Source organism: Schistosoma haematobium, chromosome 4 (genome assembly GCF_000699445.3).
Source record: "Schistosoma haematobium chromosome 4, whole genome shotgun sequence".
Classification (NCBI taxonomy): Eukaryota; Metazoa; Platyhelminthes; class Trematoda; order Strigeidida; family Schistosomatidae; genus Schistosoma; species Schistosoma haematobium.
The window spans coordinates 9670189-9691978 of NC_067199.1; the positions used below are offsets into that span (position 1 = coordinate 9670189).

General features: G+C 32.0%; 1 protein-coding gene across 1 annotated transcript; it reads left to right on the forward strand.

The window, feature by feature from the left end:
- Positions 1-480: 480 nt before the first annotated feature.
- Positions 481-19946, forward strand: MS3_00007336 (uncharacterized protein; the record flags this gene model as incomplete). Its single annotated transcript, XM_035730099.2, has 7 exons — positions 481-628; positions 11160-11331; positions 12673-12731; positions 12788-12984; positions 15017-15127; positions 17177-17288; positions 19470-19946. 7 exons carry the CDS (start codon positions 481-483, stop codon positions 19646-19648), a joined length of 978 nt encoding a protein of 325 aa, XP_035589266.2. The 3' UTR covers positions 19649-19946.
- Between the last annotated feature and the right edge of the window lie 1844 nt (positions 19947-21790).

The window sequence follows — 21790 nt, forward strand, 5'->3', positions numbered from 1 at the left end:
AACGTTAGTGTCAGCTCCAAGAGATTTGCCTTTCTGATATGATATTTCAGTACGCTTTTCCGATTATAAACTGTTCCCTTTGACATTATTCTACGTTAACTGTCTTTCTCATTTTATCCAAACAATCAAACAAGGAACAATCTATTTAAACTGATTCCTATACTTGATTAATAATAATAACACAAGTGAAACAATATTTTTATTTCGATTTATCATTTAATCATTTTATTACATTGACCAATAAAAAATTAGAATAATTCAACATTGGCCAACAGTGAGCACTTTTCAATGACCAATCATTTTACAGAATTATATCGTTTTGAAACTGAAAAAACATATATATATATATATATATATATATATATATATATATATATATATATATATATATATATATATATATATATATATATAGAGAGAGAGAGAGAGAGAGATATTCATCTGTGATAAACATTCCCTTATCTTATTACTTTGTAAACTATGGCTGTCAAAGTCAGCAACAGTCTATCACCATTTTATGTAGAATTAGCTAAAAAGAATCTGTCAGAAAATCCAGCACATGTCCAAGCACATTTGACTGCTTTTAAACGATGGTTAAGCTCATGTCAACACTTAACAATACCTCAAGGTAAGATTATAATTAAAATTTCAATTAGAGATAATGATAATTTATTGCCGATCTTATAAATATTATATATTGTTATATATACATGTATAGGGTTGAGGAAATTGTTGAGTTTAGATTGATATCATGAATTTATCAATGTTAAAACACTGAAAGGCTTTTTTGTCCTTGTCACTAGTGACTAGCTTCAAGACGGATTTCTCGGAGTTCCAATGTGATGCCATGACCAGTGAAGTTCAACCGTGTCTGTTGTGAGGCAGTTACTTATTGAAAATAATGGTGGACGGTCGCGCAATGCCGGCTCAGTGGTCTAGAGGTTAAGCGTTCGTGCTCTAGACCGAAGGTCCTGGATTTGATTCTCATATGCGGGGTCGTGGAGTTACACTACTGAGGAGACCCATACTAGGACGGAATGTCCGTTCAGTGCTTCTAGATTTTCAATGGTGGTATAACATTGATCCATTCATGATATCAATATATACATGTATCTGGATGTAGTAAACTTCAGTTATAAAATTTGATACTGAATTTATTAATAAACGAATATAATTGTCAAGTCATATTCTTTGAATTAGAGATTCATCAAAATACATTCTCATAGTTTTCATTATCGAGACTAAAGCATTCATATTTAAATGGTAGTAAAGATTATTTAACAAAGTAATCGAATGTTTCCAGTCGAAGTTTTTAAATATTTTTAACCAATAATACCGTCAATTACGTGGGATTACCTGATTTGTCAAGGTATTTCTCCGTAACATTATTAATTATTGTGTAACAGATCGTTTTTCAAGTTGGTGACATTTATGACTTGATAAATTCAGAAAGTTTGCTTGATCATGGACTAAATTTGAATAGGGATTACTGAGCCAATATTACAGTGTTAAACATTGATTTGAATTCCATTTAGGACTGACTGAAAGATTAATTTATCGGTTACAGATAAAAATTAGATCCACTCATCTTTTTAAAATTGTATTATGACTGATATACTGAGTTAAATTCTAATGATCAGTTTTGTCTTATTTTTACGAAAGAATGATCTTATATGATCTTGTGTTATCACTGTTTGCAGTAAAACTTGGTTTTTCTTCTATTCTGTTTCATTTATGGGAATCTTTCTCAATACAGATAATTGTAATCAGTTAGTTCAATAGTTCTTAAACTTATCAAACATATTTTTTCGTACAGAAGTCTGTTGATTTTGCCTTATCTACGAAAAAACACTTATTTCATGCATATATACACTTCTCTATATATGCGAACTATGTAAATTGTTGTACAGGATTAGTTTTAGCAATGACCAAATCGACTTATATTTATAGGTTAGTCTGACATATATAAATGGATTGTGGCAATTTCAAACTTGTTTGAATTAAATAATCTCAAAGGACTACATAACTTTTTAGTAATCATGGTCACAATTTATATGACGAAATATTAAACACCAGAATCAATTATCTACTTCAGTATAGGTTGAGACATTACATCATAATGTATATTTGATCAGTTACAAGATCAGACATATGAGTTTTAAGTCTTGTTTTCAGAGCATAATAGTAAACTGACTAAGTAGGAAACAAATCGAAGTAATATTGACATTTTGAGATCAATATCAATCTTATTGAAGGTAGGCATATAGCTTCTAAATCAGTGTGCCAAAATGTTCTACCATATATTCCTAAAACGGCTCTAATCGAGAGAAAACACAAAACTATTTGGCATACAGGAAAACTGAATTTTGTAATATTGTGGGAGCTGATTATTATGGATTGACTACAATAACAAGTAAAGAACCTTTACGAATATGACATCATACAACGAATCAGTTTCAAGTCAAACGACTACCTAACTGTATACTTCCGGTTATATCAATTCACCAAAAAAGAGACGAAGATCAAATGTTCACTATTTACTGGACTAAGTACTAATAATTTTCAGTATTCTCCATCATTGTAGACTACTACTACTAGACTCGATACTGAAATTTCATTCTACATATATGTAGTATATCATTCTAAATACAAACTCAAAACTATTTGTGGATTTACAAACTAATATTTATTTAAGATAAATTGAATTCAAGAGTGATTCACACATTGATATCACTTAAATATAATCGTGAATGGTGCACATGTTTTCATATACCCGTCATGGTATTTCAAGATGTCCACTTAACCAGTAGAAAGAGGTTGATATAAGGACTTAAGAACATAATATGCTTCTATTCGAAACATTGGAATATTGAAGCCAGCTGATTCCCTTTACAACTTTTAAACAAAGTAAGAACGACAATATTTGCAGAATATGCTAAATTCATTGTATTTTATTGCTTTCTCTTCAACTACACATCTAAGGTAATACGTTTAATTATTCACAATTATTAACGTAACATGGGAAAATGAATTATCAATCAATGACAAATAAGTTGCGCGTCACATGAAAGGAGTTAAGAATGACAAATTTAATAGGAGGTTCTTTTAATGATTGTTTAAGATAATAGTTCCAAAATATGAAAATGATTTTATTACAAAGGAATGGAGAATGTATGAGTTCAACCCACCAGATTGTGATTGTAATTAATCTCAACGAAGAAAGTTTAAAATGTTACAGTGAAAAGTGAAGATTTACCAATGAGTCTTTCTGTTTACAAAGGTTTAGTTTTAACATCCTAGTAGGTGTGGTTTCTGTAAATTTTGACGTTGCGGAATTGAACTGTTCACTGATAACTATGAATGAATTTAATGCACCCACATAGTGCCTCATGTGTAACAAGTAGCGCGTTCTGTTGCACTTCATAGGCAGCTTTCTTTTTTTAAGGCATAGATGTTTTGGAATGTGCTCATTAAAACGAACAGAAATCATTGTACATGTTTTTATGTACAAATAAATTAACATTTCCCATCGGAGGTGATAAATATCAGATACTTATCCACTATGTATTTTGTATAAAGGAATCAACTTCCCAGGAGAAATGTACTTTTTAAAGTTGCATTTAGTACTCGATTAATTTTATTCATTAGTTGATCGTATTTGAATGACAATTGAATAGAAACATGTTTCCTTTTGAACTTGTATTCTTCCATCTTACTTCGATAGTCAGTACTATATTTTCTTTTAATTGATTGAGGTTACCCATTGTTTCGCAGACAATTATTTTCTACTACAGTATACTCTTACTCGAGATTATAGGGCGACAGCTGCGCAAGTCTATATTTCGTTTACACCAGATCTCTTTTTAATGTATACGCCATAGATGATATCCACCATTTCTTCTAGAAATACATTACACACAACTTATTCGTTATTGATTGATAATTCACTTTTCCGTGTTATGTTAATAATTGCAAATAATTAAACGTATTAGCTTATATATGTAGTGGAAGAAAAAGAAACAAAATATGATGAATTTATCATATTCTGCAAATACTGTCACTAAAAAACTACTTATAGTAAGATTATAATTTATGGATGACCTTTGAGCGACACTAAAGTGACCTGGAGAATGTCCGCCAATTACTATAGCTAAACGACAGTTATAGACCTGTGTGAAGAATAACGATTAGAATTTGCAGTTGGTGGTTAGGGTTAGGAATCAGATTTAGATTTTTCATCACGAACTGACATCAGTTAAAATGCCAAAACTCTATCTAGCCAAATGGATGAGTGAATTTTGCGCCAAAATCCAAGACCTGTTATCCTAAATGTGATTGATTCATCCGTAAATTATAGACCTGTAAGGTATTAGGTTGTATGTTGTTATGAGAATGGTTTAAATTTGACTTTCATATGTTAATAATAAAAAGTATATGGGATTCCAATGCTAGAATTAGTAAACAATAGCTCAAAATGAACATGTACATTTTAGTTAATCGTTCTTTGTTGTTAACATGACAGTTGATGACAATTATGTTGAACAATATAAGGTTTATTTTGTTGATGAACATTTCGATTTCAGCTCAAAATGGTGTTTTAAATGTTGATTTAGGATAGTTAAAACGTGAATTCTGAGACTAAGGCTATGCTAATCGAGTGCTAAACTTCTATTATGAATTAAGACTACCTTTATCCAGAGCGCTAAACACAATCTTCGTCTACATTTCAAGATGTCAACTTACTGAAACCCGTACTTCAATCCAGGTAAAATAGCGTTTATTTGATCTTAACTATATACTAGTAGAAAATAGCTGGCTACCTAAACCGCTTAAAATAGAAAATATTGTAAGCTTAATGTTTAACTACTTAGATTTGTGACCACAATGTAATTCTATTAATATAATCCGATCAGCACCGACAGACTCGAAGAACATAGCAATGAGCACTCAATATAAATTTCAATCAGAATGAACATCGTCATTTTATTTGGTACCTACAAATATAATAACATTGAAATCCGTTACGTAACAACGCTTTTTGTCGCTGATAAGAGTGTTAAATTAGCCTCGTATAAAAAACCCACTATATTCACAACAAATCATGTTACACATTCTAATTCTTCTTTCTACAACCGTGTGAATAGAATTACGATTACTTACTTACTTATTTGCACCTATTATCTTTCATGGAGGATCATTGGCCACCCAACAAGATTCTCCATTGAAATTTGTCCTGGGCGATTCATCCCATCGAAAACAACCTTATTAAAGCAGCTCTAACCAGAAATACCACTAAATACCAAAAATTATTCAGAGTAATAGTTGATATTTTTTTCTCTTCAAAACTACAATTCTATAATATTTCATTCTCTTGTATATCACGCTATAATTCTGTGTTATACTAGATACTTTGTGCCAGATCAACTTTCTTTTATTTATAATATAAACAAAATAATCAAACTTATATAGGTCATTGTATGTATGTATGTTGTTGTTTTATTGTTACTAATGTAATTTTGTTCTAAATTCTTATTTAAAAGTAAACAATGAATAAAAAGACCGCAGAAACGTATCAAGTTTATTGATTCAACCAAAATCAGACAAAAGTTTTCTTTAGAAAATACATAAAATTATATGATATAAAGAATCAACATTTTCAAAATAAGATTAGTTATAGGTCACTTAAAATGACAACTAGTGAATTCAAAATCCATACTAAAGAACTAGATGAAATGACACCGGTTATTATTCAATGATTAAACAGTATAAGTATTTCAGTTTTTGTGAGAGAGAGAAAAAAGTGTAGTCTCTGATCTGAATAATTGAAAGATCACATCTATGACTGTAATATAAGTTAGATTTGAATCTCTAAGGCAAGATATTAGTACTTTGGTGATTAAAAAAATATACACTTTACTTGTAGTGTCAGTTATTATGCCAAGCCCATATACCTTATTCTAGCTTCCGGACATCCCATTTTATTCATTCTACTCGAGCCATACTTTGACCCTGTTATTTATTCGCTTATCAATCTAGACTGTTTTTATATGAGCGTATATGTGTGTGTCCTTTTTATCCTATTAATCACACGTCTGTAGCTTTATTTTGTCTGACTATAAATATTGAGTAAAGCTTGACTAAAATGAAGTTGGCTTCCCAGCCATCTTTCCTGCGTGTCATTTTACTCTACTCTGTTTCAATCGCATCATATACAAAATATATGTATTCACAAGTCGATTCTCGTTATTCGACTTATTTAATTCCGTTATTGACTAACGCGATTTAAGTCGACGATTATATATGAGAATAGGCGATAAAAATCATTCATACGATCTTGGAGTTAGATCCACGGGCCACTAAAATGGTGAGCCCTTCAACGAATATCGTCCGATCTAAATGAGGACAAAATCAAACTACGGGCCTCCACTAAATACTAATGATTATGGAGACTCTGGGATTTGCCATAAAGTACTTTCGTAGTAAACAAGAACACGAGTGAATGTGTCTCAATCCGAAATTACAGAACATCTCACTAAAATTTGAGTACAATACAGTAAATATTTAATTTGCAAAATATTAATCAATTGTCTCAAACTTCACTGTTTCTTATGCAAATATCAGTCCATCGTTTCAGATTTCATTGTTCCTGCATTTTCATATCAATTACTTTCCATTCCCGTTTTTTTCCTTTTCAATCTTCTACTGAAATACATTCTATTCTTAACTATCGTTATATACTACTTATGTGAATTTAAGTATTTCACACCACACTTTTAACTATCTATTAGTAGAATGATAATTATTACTAATTTATATTTTACATTTACAGACACTAAGCAGTATGAAATATTACTAACTTTGTGAAAACTAATATCTTCTGATAGATTTGAACTATTTCGATATTATATATTCAAAGAATATGAACTCTGAACAAAACGTTTTTAAAGCTTTAAGTGAATATCGATTCTTTTTGTAATAGTTGTTACTTATAAGAAGAGACAAGTATTCAATTCCAAGTAAATAAATTGTTGAATACCATGAGTAATAAAAATAAAATGGATTCATTTCTTGTTAGCTTTCTAATTTGATACCTTAGAATCTATATATATGTATATATATATATATATATATATATATATATATATATATATATATATATATATATATATATATATATATATATATATATATATATATATATAACCATTCCTAGTATTAATTAAACTAGATAATATCAGTAAATTAACATGAACTTGAAGAGAATGTTATATAATCTTGTTAATAGGTATATGATGAAGTTTGTTTAGTTTAATAAAAGAAAATAATTGAATTTGGTGACAAGTTATATTTTGATTCTATTATTTATTTAATTAAAAGGTTAAGATTATTATTATGGTTTCCATGACTCACTTGTGCACATCATCCATTGGCACATTCTAATCGATACTTAACCACAATTATAATTAAATGATTTATTCTTTCGTTTAAATGAGTAGATTTTATTTGGCATTAGTAAAATAAACTTATGTTCATTACTTAATTTAAGTATAGTCGAATATATATATGGAGAGAGAGAGAGAGTATATAGAGTACACATTTATTTAATAAACAATAACAAATTGCTCTAGAAAATGGTTCTTTTCAATTAACTGTTCTTTATGACTCTACATTAGCATAGGTGTATACATTTTAAAATACACAACAGATTCAGTACCAATTAATTAGTACTGAGGCTGTTATAAATATAGAGTTTATATAGATTCTGTTAGCTACTTACAGTTTAAAGTAGTGATATTAAATGAATCACATAAACTGTTTCTTTAAAAAATGGGAGGGGGCATATATGTAACATAAATCGTATCTATAGTATAATGCTTGGTGAAATATGAAGATATCATGGATACAAATCAATATAAGGTCAACAGATATACAAAAAATTCTTCGTCTATTTAACTACTTATTGATTAGTTAGATGAGTATTCTAGACACAAAAAAGGACTGTGGAGCATATCGATAACAAAGTAATAAAATATTAATAAATAAGACTGTAATTTTTAGTACAAAATTGAAAATGACAGATGGATTGCCAAGTTAAAATGAACAAATAAGTCTAAATATAAACCAAGAAAATAAAGAATAAAATTATTTTAGTCAAAACAATACATGAAATGTTATTCTACCAAATATTCAAAAATCAAACCGTTTGCGACGGTGAGAAGTCAACAAATTTGAATTTTTTTGATTGATATCATGAACTGATTGATGTTAGACCACTATTGAAAACCTGGAAGTACTGGAAGACCGTTTCATCCTATTGTGGGACTCCTCAACAGTGCGCATCTATGATCTCATATGTGAGACTCGAACCTAAGTTTTCAATGGTGGTTTAACATCAATCAGTTCATGATTTCAATCAAAAACTTAGTAATCTCAACAACCCTATACTGAAAATCTGAATTTTACCATTAAAAAAGAATGAGCAAGAAAAGATTAACAATTTGATTTACAACATTTTGGACAACATAAAATTTGCAATCTCACTCAGTCAAAAGCTGAAACGATCAAGAAGAAAAGCCAAACATCATATATACAACAAACTGTTTCAACTAAGAGAAACATTACATCAAATAAAGTGGACGAGCTCTTCATCTTTGTCTGAATGAACATTAACTAGCTAGCAAACACTGAATGGTATTTTTACCATTATCGATGCACGCCTTTAATTGTGGATATATTGTAGTCGGATTGCGATTACCAATTGTAGCGTGGCGTCGAGTTGAGATTAACTATGAACACCGCTACCAAGAAACACGTGCCAAATAGATCAGAAGGCGTAAGAAGCTCGTTCCAAATGACTCCATAAAATCCCCGAGAAGCCAAATATCAGAAGGCAATTAATGGACCAAGTCGAGTTATATTTGATGGCGATCTCGTGGCATCGAAAGGATACCGAGAACGTGCCAGGATACAACCTTGGTTACAGAAGGTAACCGAATTCGCGCGAAGTTAAAATCGAAGTGTAAGTATAAGAGTGGAAGCACAAAATAGCTGTCATTAGCACAGTCAAACAAAAGCACATTAAAACAAACACTGGTACAGTTGGTTATAATAATAATTGTTTTTATTAAACCAGTCGTGTTCTCGTGATAAACGTGAGTCACTACAATATATTCAACTGAGATGCCGAGAAGTTGGACAGAGGAAATACAAAGAAGAGCAGAGAATTTTTAGAAGCTAGGCACTCAGATTAGTGAACAGTCAGTAAACACACAGAAATCAGTTAGATTGGTCAAGCGTTTAAAAAAATCATGGACTTATAAAGGATCAAGAGTTAGGTCTAAGGGAGAGACAATCAAAATAAATATACAGACAACAACAGGAAACTAATCAACAATAGCCAATCACGGTCAAGAACGATAGGACAAAATGTCAATCGTTTGTGGATAAATTCGGATACCTCACTTCTACTTGAAGTTCGTGTTAATGATGTTGTTCAGAAGAATAGAAGTAGCTTCGTGATCAAACCTCCACCTAAAATCATCCATTCAACCGAGAAATCTTCACCACCAATTATCTCTTAAATTAATAGAATTAAGAATGACACTATCAACCTCGATTAGTACTTTCCTGTAAACGTGATAATATGTAGTAAATAAACTTATAAGCCTTAATGATAACTAACATTCTAATTTCTAGATCGTAAACAGATGAATGGAGTCTACAACATAGATGATTTCACATAAATCTGTTACAGGTACCGTTTCTGGTCTATGCAAAAATTATAAAGTGGAAAGAATTGCATACTACAGGTATTCATGAAACTGACGATGAATAGTTGGCAACTCAATTCGTCTATTAAGACGAATATGCTAACTGTAATATCTAAAGATATTATGTAATTAATGAGAAAACTCAACTCCCTCAAAATTATAGGTAACTCCTACTGATAAGTACCGACTGACACAAAACCATGATCTAAGGTTTCCCACAGACCATCAAACACCAAACCAAAGCCCACACGATGTCAAGTCACATAGACTAGTGACCGTGTTACAGCTTTACAGATAAAATTTATTCCGAACCAAGGACTAAACGTCGACCATTATTCAGTGATCAATTATTATAGATGAGTTTAGAATCAATAGATTGCACAACAACAGTATTGTTAAAAAGTTGAATTTTCATCAATATTCACTTAGGAAATCAAAGTAGCCAATATTAACAATAGTTTGATGAGAGTAAGAGAAACTCCACAGAAAGTGTTCAGTACATCCAAACAATAGACTCGGTTTTACAAGTGTCCAGTCATAACATCTTAAAATAAAATTCGCGTAACTGCCTGAACAAGTTTGACTCATCCATGTACATTTTACGCTTGAAATGTTTGTGCAGTTTGTTTGATCTAACTCAGAATAGAACAAGTTCATCGTCAAATTTATGATCATTCCTGATAATAAGCATAGTTAGACGGTGGCTAACAATGAAATACAAAACGCTGATTTTATCCTATTTGTGAGTCGTCATCTGGATGTACTCCAGGACTCGAATTCAGTACCGTTCGCTCCAAACTCAACCGCGTTATCCACTTAGCTTATGATAGACCGCACTCCTAAACATAAATGTGAAGTTCAGAATCCTACACAAATGAGTTATTCATCATGATTTATTAAAAGATTATGAAAGATGTTTATAATCATCATGTGGCATATGCTACTTATGTCGACATAAGTAATATATAACACCAGACAGAAGTGGAAGGCCTGACAACAGAAGGTTGGGAAGATCGAATCGAAAAGAACGGGAACAGAGAGTAATTATTATAGCAATGAAAGACCGATGAATTTTGAGACAGTTGACGGAGGATTTGCAAATGAAGTATTTGACTTAAAGTTTTCACATCTGGTGAAAGAACTCTGTAACTTTGAGTTGAAATACATTTGGTTGTCACCATCCGTATTCTCGTTCATTACAGTTATACTTTATCATTGGATTAGTATATAAATAATATTAAGTCAGCCTGAATTAAACCTTTTGCAGAGTGATTTATCAATAACAATTTAATGTGATATGTTTTTTAGATGTTGCTATTATTTCTGTTAGTAACTTTATTCAAATATTTATCTTCCTTTTCTTAAAAAAAAAATGTTTAAAACACGAAGATGATGCTTTCTTGCTTGGTTTTCTACGTTATGCACATTATGATCATTCGGTTGCACAGAAACGCATTGATAATTTCTGCAGTGTACGTTGTTTAAGTAAACATGGGATTACAGAATGGTATAAGTATCCAAAATTAACTGATCCGATTGTAGACGTATATCTAGATGCCGGGTAAGTGAATAATTTTTTCGTGTCAGTTGAAATTGTTTAATTTGCAGTTTACATCATTAAATGGTTGATTAGTCTAAAGGTTGAGTGCTCCCTTTGAGGTCCGAAAGATCTTAGGTTCAGTCTAAAGTGAGTTTGAGAACCTTTACTGCTAAAAAGTCTACATTCTTGAAAGAAATAATCTTCACAGTCAGCCCTTGATTTTACACTGTTTGATAATTAGTCAACATACAGAGAAATTCCAATAGTTCACTCCTATTTGCAAAAATTCCAATAAGAACACCCGCTTCATCAACCAATATACGTTTTGATCTCAATATGACTATTTAGACAGATACGCTATTTAAGTATTCAAATAATACAATGAACAAAGAGATAATTTTCAGATAATAATAATCATGAACCAATATCAGATGAACGATCAATAATGACCTGATTTCATGTGCACTTAAATTTGTAACTAGACTCATGATGAGTGTATATGTCTGTTTTGTCTCTCTGAGCATTGAAAGACTGAGATTATCATTCCTGTATTGAATAATATACATTTTCATTAGTTACACCAAATATGCTGTCCTACAAACTGAGATAATCAGCTCCTGGTTTACACTAACTGAATAAGTAGTATCTGAGTCATTACTTATTACGAATCGATCATAAACGGTGATGATATGCAGTCAGATCAGTCAACTGATTCTTCAATAAATCACTGAAAATCGATGTTTAGTAAGTAGATTCTTCGTTTTTTGGATTTCTCGAAATTGAGCATTTAAAACTCCTAAGGAATTCGAAAATAAGGTCTCTGAACCTCATGGTAACCATAGTAACGTCAGTTCACTTAATCAGAAGCCAGAAGTCCAAATTTCCAACTCCAATCTATTTGCCAGGTGAATATTAACGATTAGTAAGTTAGTAATTTCCTGTAGATTCAGACAACTATGTTAGTCTAAAATTCCAACTAGAATATCCAGAACATCCATCTTAACGATGACAATTCATAATGAAAATCACCTTTAAAATATGTGAAATCAACACTAAAAAAACTTGAAGGATCAGTAATTAAGCCTAAGGTTATGTCGAAACCTAGATTTTTATTTAATTTCAGTCATCACTCATGTATTATGATGACAACAACAAAATATAATCTACCAATTACTTCACATTATCTTATTATTAATTACTCACATTCATCTAGGTAGAAACAGTATATCTTTCTAAGAAATTTATTTCCCTTTTACTCTGTCTCCTATAGTCATTGTATATTGAATGTCTCAGTTTCAAAGTTTCTTGTTTAAGATTTATCAATCAGTACAATGTATATCTTATCCGTTCTTTTCAAATCAGCATTTTTGTTCCATTGGGTATCGTAGACAGTGGAGTACACATGTTTATACTAAGGTTGAGTAAGTTTTTCTAATAAATATATTGAATCACTGTGAAAATAAATAATTTTTTAAAGAGGCTTGGCAATCTGATCGTTTATCACAAACACAAATGAGAGCTTTGAATAATATGAATTTTGAACGTTTTATTTTCGACGAACAATGTCAAATTGGAGGAGTCGGTATTTTCATTGATTTATCAGGAACAACAGCTAAACAAGTCAGTGAATGGACTGACCCAAGAACAGCGAAAAGCTCAATGAAATTATTACAGGTAAATGAATCTCAAAAAAAAAGAAGAAGTAATCGATTATTTTGTTTATTCTAATAAAAAATATAAAAAGATATGAACCCCACTCCTTACATCATAAAATTCGATTCGCTTAATTTTAATCATATGCTAACTCCTGATTAGTTTCATGGTTAAACTTCCCTATAAAACAAAGAGAGTCAAGATTAAAACAATAAATCATTGATTACATTCGATAAAAGTCGCGTAGCACCACAAGTTGACTAAATCTACTAATATAGATCGTTAGTTCAAAACTATTTCGATAAAAGAGAAAACTGAAGGTTCTGGGTTCGAGTACTCATGTATGTGCATTGATGAGGAGTCTCAAACTAATATAAAATATTTAACGGTTGAATTCATGAGTCAGTTTAAGCTAAACCACCACTGAAAACCTAGAAGCACTGGATGGCCGTCCCCTCCTAATATACGACTCATCAGAAGTGCGCATCCACTATCCCACACGTGGGACTCGAATCCAGGACCTTCGGTCTAGCGCGCGAAAACTTAACCTCTAGACCGCTGAGCCGACTTCCAACGGTGTTAATGTCTAGCTTCAACGGATCCACGGTATTGCGCAACCGTCCACCATTGTCTTCAGTGAGTAAATGCCTCACAAAAGACACAGTTGGACTTCCCTGGTCATGGCATCTCACTAGACCTTCAGGAAATCCATCTTGAAGCCATTTGTTAATGAGCGCATGGTGATTATTGTCAGAATGGAGGTTTGCGGAAACTGTAGTAGTTTAATAGTTGTCCACTTCTCAGTGATTTTAAATTTTTCTTCAGCTTATGTCAGTTCGTGATGAAAATTATTTAGAAATATATATAGTACTGATTAACATAAGTTTTTTTACAAACTAATCATAAAGAAATTCACTAGCCAAATCGAAATGATTTCTAAACTCAAGCATTCATGTTAGGTGATCCTAAGCAGTTGTTAAGAAGCTTTAAATAGAGGTTTCTTGATAGCTGTAACGTTAATCTTCTCTGAGAGGATTAATTAGTGCCTACCATTCCTAAATGGGACTAAATGAGGCTAAAAACAGCCCAGTAGTGAGGTATCTGACCATGAAGCTGATGGGAACATCTTTTACTTAAGTTCCTAGATGTTATATTCTGACCAATACTAACCAGTACGAAACATTGGGCTTCTTACCGAATTCCTTCGAATGACTTAAAATCCAAACATATTGCAAGCAATTTCACTTAAACTAGTGGCCAAACTGCAAATTTATTAATAGAATTCAACCAATATAAAGGATTAGACAAACTTAACGTTGATTACCACTCAGTTATGAACCAGCATGCCTGATTATCTTTTTGTTTCGTTTAACTTTCTACACTACCACCTCAATAATATCATTGGATTTAATTGACTGATATAACTAGCTATTCATTGTTAATAGTTGTAACATCATTATTTTGTGTAATGAAAGACTATATCAGTCAGTAGTGTTCTAACGTAACCTATAAGCTATATGTCAGAGATTCTCAGTTAACTCCTCGTTATGTATTAGATGCAACTTACAATATTGACAAGTTGATTTTCAGTAATGGGTTATGTAAATTGTTGAATTTCATTGAACAACCATCTTCCACCGTGTTTGGTGGGCACCTTCCTCACATCCGACAGGAATTAGCTCCTCTGGTTACGGCTTCTCACTAGAACTCCGGAAAGTTCGTCTCAAAGCTAGTCACTAGTTATCATATAATAATTTTCTTTATGAGGCTGTGGTGATTGTTGAGTTTCACTGAATTCATTAACCGATTTAAGTTAGGCCACTAATGAAAACCTGGAAGCACTGGAAGGTGTACAAGATCATGGATACTAACTGCTGAAAAATCTCATAGTAGGACGAAATGGCCGTCCGGTTTTTCCAGGTTTTCATTGATGATCTAACTTGGATCGATTCATTATTTCAGTGAAACTGACAATTTATAATTTTCGCTTTTATCAACACATGTTAATCATATGAATGATGAATTATTTCTGTTTGATTTTTATTTATTCTAGGAAGCTACTCCTGGACGTACTAAACATCTTATATTTTATAAAGAATCGAAAGCATTCGATATAGGTTTCAAAATTTTTGAATTTTGGTTAAGTGATAAAATGCGACAACGAGTAAGTTATATTCCTCTTAGTACTTTGCTTTTTTTCCCTATACCCTCCTTTATACTGTTCTTCTTTTAATTAAGTGTACAGTAAGATTTATAATTCAACGTAGTGTATGGATTAACCAATAAGTATCATACAGCTAACAGAATAATTGATGCAAGTCTGACTGTTTTAGCTCCAGTTCCATGAGTTGACTGGTTACAGCTTCTGTAGTTCGCTAGTAATATGTAGCAAGATAAAATGTTTATGCTATTTTTCTTTAATTTTAAAATGTTCTTAATTGTGATCTGGCAATATACCGGTTGATAATTTTATGTTATAACAGTGAATGGCTTTGAGAAGAGTTCCCGAACATCAAACATGTCGTTGATAATTGAGATCATGAACCGATTGATGTCAGACCACTGTTGGAAACCTGGAAGCACTGGAAGGCCGTCTCGTCCTACTTTGGGACTCCTCAGCAGTGTGCATCCACGATCCCGCTCGCAGGATTCCAACCCGGGGCCTTCAGTCTCGCGCGCAAACGCTCAACCTACTGGACCACTGAGCCGGCATCCAATGATGTTAGTGTCTAACTTCAACCAATCCACGAACTAGCACGACCATCTTCCATTGTACTGAGGTAGATACCTGTCTCTACCCGACACGGATAAGCTCAACTGGTCACGGTTAAGCGTTCGTGCGCGAGACTGAAGGCCCCGGGTTGGAATCCCGCGAGCGGGATCGTGGATGTGCACTGCTGAGGAGTCCCAAAGTAGGACGAAACGGCCTTCTAGTGCCTCCATGTTTTCAACAGTGGTCTAACATCAATCGATTCATGATCTCAATCAAAAACTTATTAATCTCCACAACCCCTATAATGATAATGTAGTTGGTAAGACAGATATTACATATGGTACTAACAGACAGCTATACCTCACTGAGTGTAATTGAAAATGTGAACTATAAGATATTAACAAAGTATTATAAGAGAACTATGCCTATGTGAAACCTGGAGGTCTTGTATATAATCTAGTGTAAAACAGTGGTTTATACAAACTAGGAGGGTATAAATATATGATTTCTGGTTCAAGATAGTTTATCATTTACCAGCCTGTGATATATGGATTTACTGTCAAAACTATTATCTAAAAGTTTTCGAAACAGCTAATCGCAATCATTTCTTTAGATACCTCTTGACCATCTGTGTAAAAATAAAGTTGTTGACCTATTCATTCATTCAATACAAATTTTTAAAAAGCATGAACTATTTAGTTTCTTTTCTCTGACAAAATAATACTATTTGTAGGTTTATTAATAGATAGTATCAGATATTAAAAGCACTTCTTGTTAAAATCGATTTTCTCTGATCACATAGTACAAAGATAAATTATGTTTTCTTGTTAAAACCATTAAAAATGATCCTCTGACAAGTTTGAACCTCTCAGGGAATCGTATTAATGGACTGGTACAATTGTGAGAGTTTTATTGGTACAGAAGTTGGTGACGTCGATATACCATTTAAATGTTGATTCTTTCTTTTGGAAAAAATTACATTTCGACTCTACCGAACACTGTGTGTTAAATAATCAATTATTTTGGAACGAATCAGTCAGATTTGATGTATAATAGTGTTAATAAGTACCTTTGATGGAAATTCTCATATTTACTAGAACAATTCATATATCTTTGATTCATGTTAGAATGAAAAGATAGAAGGAAGACATTTTTCCAATTGAATGTAGCGGAGAAGAGGGATCAAGATTTTGAGTTGATAAGGAAATTTTGGAGGTTTGAGATCACGAGCAACTATAAGATCAAAAATTATGTCAAAAGAGAAGACAATTAAAATAAATACACAAACAATAACAGGATAAGTGTGAACAGTAAACTGTTGAAATTAAGGTTGACTAAACAAGCTACTAGTTTCAAGTCGAGAAATTCAAGTATTAACTAGCAAAAAAACATAGTTCCAGACCTTAGTGTTCTAACGAATAAAAGAATCATTAAATTAAATGTATTTCATTTAATAACACTTTTCATTGTCGTATCTACACACAATTTTAATACGACTAGATTATAAGAATTAAAGATGACACGGAAAAAGCTTTCAAAAAGATACCTGGTTTGAAACAAATCATGCCAGAAGAATATGGAGGGTGTAATGGTCCAGTTAAAGATTTAATTGGTAAGTAAAGTTACCACTTTTTTCTTTAATCTACCGTCGTTTAAACTTTGCAGCTTCCAGAAAAATTACATCTGAATAAAGAATGACAAATTTAACATTAATTACTTGTAAACTGTGTTTTTCTACTGAATACACTTTTATTATGCTAGTAGACATTGAAGTTTTGATTGAGCGCATGAATCGATTAATGTTAGGTCACCGTGAAAAACTTGGAAGCACTGGACGACCGTCCCGTCCTAGTACGGGACTCCTCAGAAGTGCGCACTCACGACTCTTAGAGTAAAGTTCGAACCCGGAACCTTCGGTCTCGCGTGCGAACGCCTAATCTCTAGACCACTGAACCGGCATCCAACGACTATAATGTCTAAATTCAAATAATCCACGAAATTGCACGACCATCGTACATTGTATGAAGTAGATACATATCTCTACCTGACACTCATTAGCTCCAGTGCTTTCAGGTTTCCAATGGTAATCCAAAATTGATCGATTCATGATCTCAATCATAAGCTTAATAATCTCTGCAACCCTATACTGATAGATACCGAAGTAGTAAAAAGTATTTGTTTCCACATAGAATTCATATTATGCTCAATTCATTGATCACAATGGTTCAATTGTCCATCTGATTTTTATACTCATAATCCATCTTCTATAACTTCAGAGAACTACTAATTTATCTGCTGCATAACCGGTTTTGTTTCTCATTATTATGTGCAACTGATTGTTTGTGAGTTAATCTATTCGCATAAAATGTAAAAATTTGCATCTTTCTAAATGAAGGTGGATATTTAGTTTAAAATAGTTTCAGTCAAGCTTGATAAGGTTTTACTCATACTTAACCACAATCTATCGTGTTATGCACCGATGGCTAGCATAAAACTATGATGAAAGGACTGGAGTAGTCAAATCAACAGATTAACTACTTATTGGGAAGGAGTGAGATAATGTAGATTTCCTGATCAATATTAGCATGATAGTCATGATATGTATCGATATGGCTGTTAACAGTTCGAACTAGATTATCTTGGTTTAGTTATTTTATTATTAATGATTCTATTATTATATTACTAACCTCGTTTTCGCCTATGAATATCTATTTTTCTGATGAAAACCTATTTGATACATATTTTGGTTAGATTCTACACTGTTCATGTTAAGTTACAATCATTTCTGAGTATTTCCATTGTCTTAACCTCAACCAGATAATCTGAAGAGTATAATAATAATATGAATAATAAGAAAATATATTCTGAGAATAATTATAAGATAAACTCCAATTTTACAGGAAGGATCAGGTTGATACAAATAATAATTCAATATTTCAAAAAAAGAGTAAATTATCTGACGAGATGTTCTTTTTGAACATTTGTCACAAAGTTGTTAATAAAATGATGAATATGATGCAAACAAAAAGCATAATCTCATAGTACAACATTTTGATTAGACCATACACAAAAACAGTCATCATTCCTGTAAACAAAGAATCGTATTCGGTATACAGTGTAAGAAGGTGATAGGTACGCTAAGAAAATGGTGTAGTTACAATGTTGTAAGTGTTCTGAATAAAAGTTGTCGTATAGGGCTCATCAATTAGGAACTAACGTTTTCTTAGTAGGCAAACTATCACGATATGTTTGCGAACAAATTTTCGAGCGAAGGAAAACATAAGTCCCGTTTCAGGTTACTTACAATTACCTATAAGTAGAAAAATGATAACGATAGATTTCTAAATTCAAAAACTGAACAATATAACATCGAATTCGAAGTGAAGTGTAATTTCGCTTAAAATTCTTTGCACACTTTATTGCTGAATACTTACTGAAGGCTATCAGGAAGAAGTAAGTATACGACCCATTAATTCATTATATTGTTATTTAGTGCCATTCAATCTACTGACGCTGTAAATTGTATACATGTGTTTAGTTATTGACTAATTAATATAAACTAATGCTCATATCATCATATTGAAATTTGACTATTGGACAGATAGGTAACTGATATAGAATTCAGTGTAACTTTGATACAGTTTCTGAACCACTGATTGAATTAATGATTGGGGCTGTAGTGGACTTCTTTTTTAGACATAGATAATCTTGGTATGTCGTGTCAATTTACATAGGAAACTTAATATTTATCATCTTATATTGTTGTTTTTATTCTATTTCTCACTTTTTAAAGCTTTAGATAAAAAAAACTTCAAGACATTTTATTCAAACGCATGTTGCCTAAGTTCTATAAAAGTCGATGAATCTAAACGTCCACTTTCCGCTCAGAATTACATGCGCGAATATAAAGATATTGAAGGTACTACAATGGGTAGTAAAGGCACATTTATTTCACTTAATCCTGATGATTAATGACCTACAATTGTTGATTAGTTAACATTGAATAAAAGACAATGATATTTTCCATTTCTCTTTTGCCTACTTCATTTATTTTCTTTAAACTTGATCGAACTATTCTAAATCTCTATAGAGAAGAATGGCTTCAATTGAATTTGTTATGATTTTAAAATACTATTCACTTCAAAATAGACTGACATTATTGGAGTACAGTTGTTTTAATATCTCAGAAACGTTTATCAACATTAAACACAAGTAACGATTTGTACATGTCATAATGATTATCTATTTCTATCTAATTATTGACACCTTCTGTATAACATATTATTAAAGTTGGAAAAACGAAGTTTATATGCTTCCTGAACTACTTTACATTTCGGTCTGTTCAAGTTAAACTATTACGTGATTTCTAATTTTGGTTTCCTAAAGTCTTGATATCGATCTACACGTCACAGTCACCAACAAAACGCGACAGAAATGCATTTAACCAGCTATCTGTTGCAATATGATGAATACATATGGTTGTTTTTCCTATTTCTACCTCCTTAACATTAAGTCAGCTAAATTTCAGAGTCTGGTTCATGTGAACATAAACCAAACAAAATGTAATGTGTTTTGAAGTTATAAAATGAGATGAGGTTATGTTAGGTCTGAGGAAGACTATCATTTTATACTTCGAAAAATATCATGCTGTCGACCAGTTTTAATTTCAGTCATGTAAAAATCCATTCACGGTTAAACATTATAATATATTGTCTTTCTAACACTCCTTATACCTAATAATATGCCCACTTAAATATTACCAAGATAACCAGTTTAACTACAGAGAAACTGTCTTGAGCCGAGAACAATAAATTCAAGCACGCATTCTTGAACATATTCAGCTTTTAATTCTTTCTGCTTAGTCGACAATCTTAGTGTTGTCAATCATATTTCTGTGCCCTGAACGGTCTGGTATAATATCTCACTCTTAACTACCAAACAGATCTTAACGACTTCATTCCATATTAACTCAATAAAATGAGGGACAGGTTCCAAGATTAGTGAAGCAATACTGAGAATTGGTTGAACTGACTTGAATGAAAATGATGATACTACTACTGATATGGATGTCTACTGTGACTAGGAAGAAACTATTACTCTTTAATTGTTAAACAGAAGACTGATATTGTTCAAAGAAAAGAAGAACGTATGACTGCATGTAGAAATTTAATTATTCAACAAACACAGATTTTATCACTCATTTATCACTGATCTACAACTGATTAAAACGACATCGAAGTGTACGACATATGTATGTGACTACAAATGTCTAGCCAGTAAATAAATTCGAATGCATTGGACTGGCATTATTTAAAATTAGTGAATCAGTAATACGATGGAAACTTACAGGGTGGAAAACCAATAGATTGACTGCTTTAAACAATAAATATAGCTCATTACTTAGTCCTACATTTTCCTCCATATCACTATCCAAATCATTTTCTAACGTTGAATATATCCTAGCGTCAGAAAATCAGTTCCTGATTGTTGCGTTGTTCACCATGACTAGTCAATATTAGGAATTGTAACAAGTATTACTCCATTAACTTCGGGAGTTCAGTACACAGCATAGTTTGTTCATCAACTATTATCACTGTAATTTAGCAATCTTTTGCGCCAAACAAATCATCAATCTAGTAAGATTCAACCTGCCCTCTGAGCTTACTGAGGAAGCAAGATAGCCGCACTATCAGTTTAGAGTTGGTTTGGGTTAGGGGCGTACGTAGGTCGGACAGCTACACTGTTCCAGTGAACTCGGATGATTTGAGACTATTTGTCGAAAAGTATGACAAAGTGCTTTTTATTGACCACAAAATCTACATAGCTGCACTTAGAGCAAATAAAGCGGCCCGTATTTATCTTAACCGGAAATTTTCATGCCACCTTCCATTCATATGGCATGTTAGTGTGTTTCTGTTATATCCCGTTGAGAATGAATGGTAAGTTTCGAGATCCATTTATGGACAAATACTATACATACATTTTTATCCTATAATTGATAAGTAGCTAAACTATTCATATTCATCTTCCTTATATCATAAGCTATATTTTGATCCACAGACTATTATCATACGATTTACCATTCTTGAGTTATGCCCTATCTTTTAATTACTA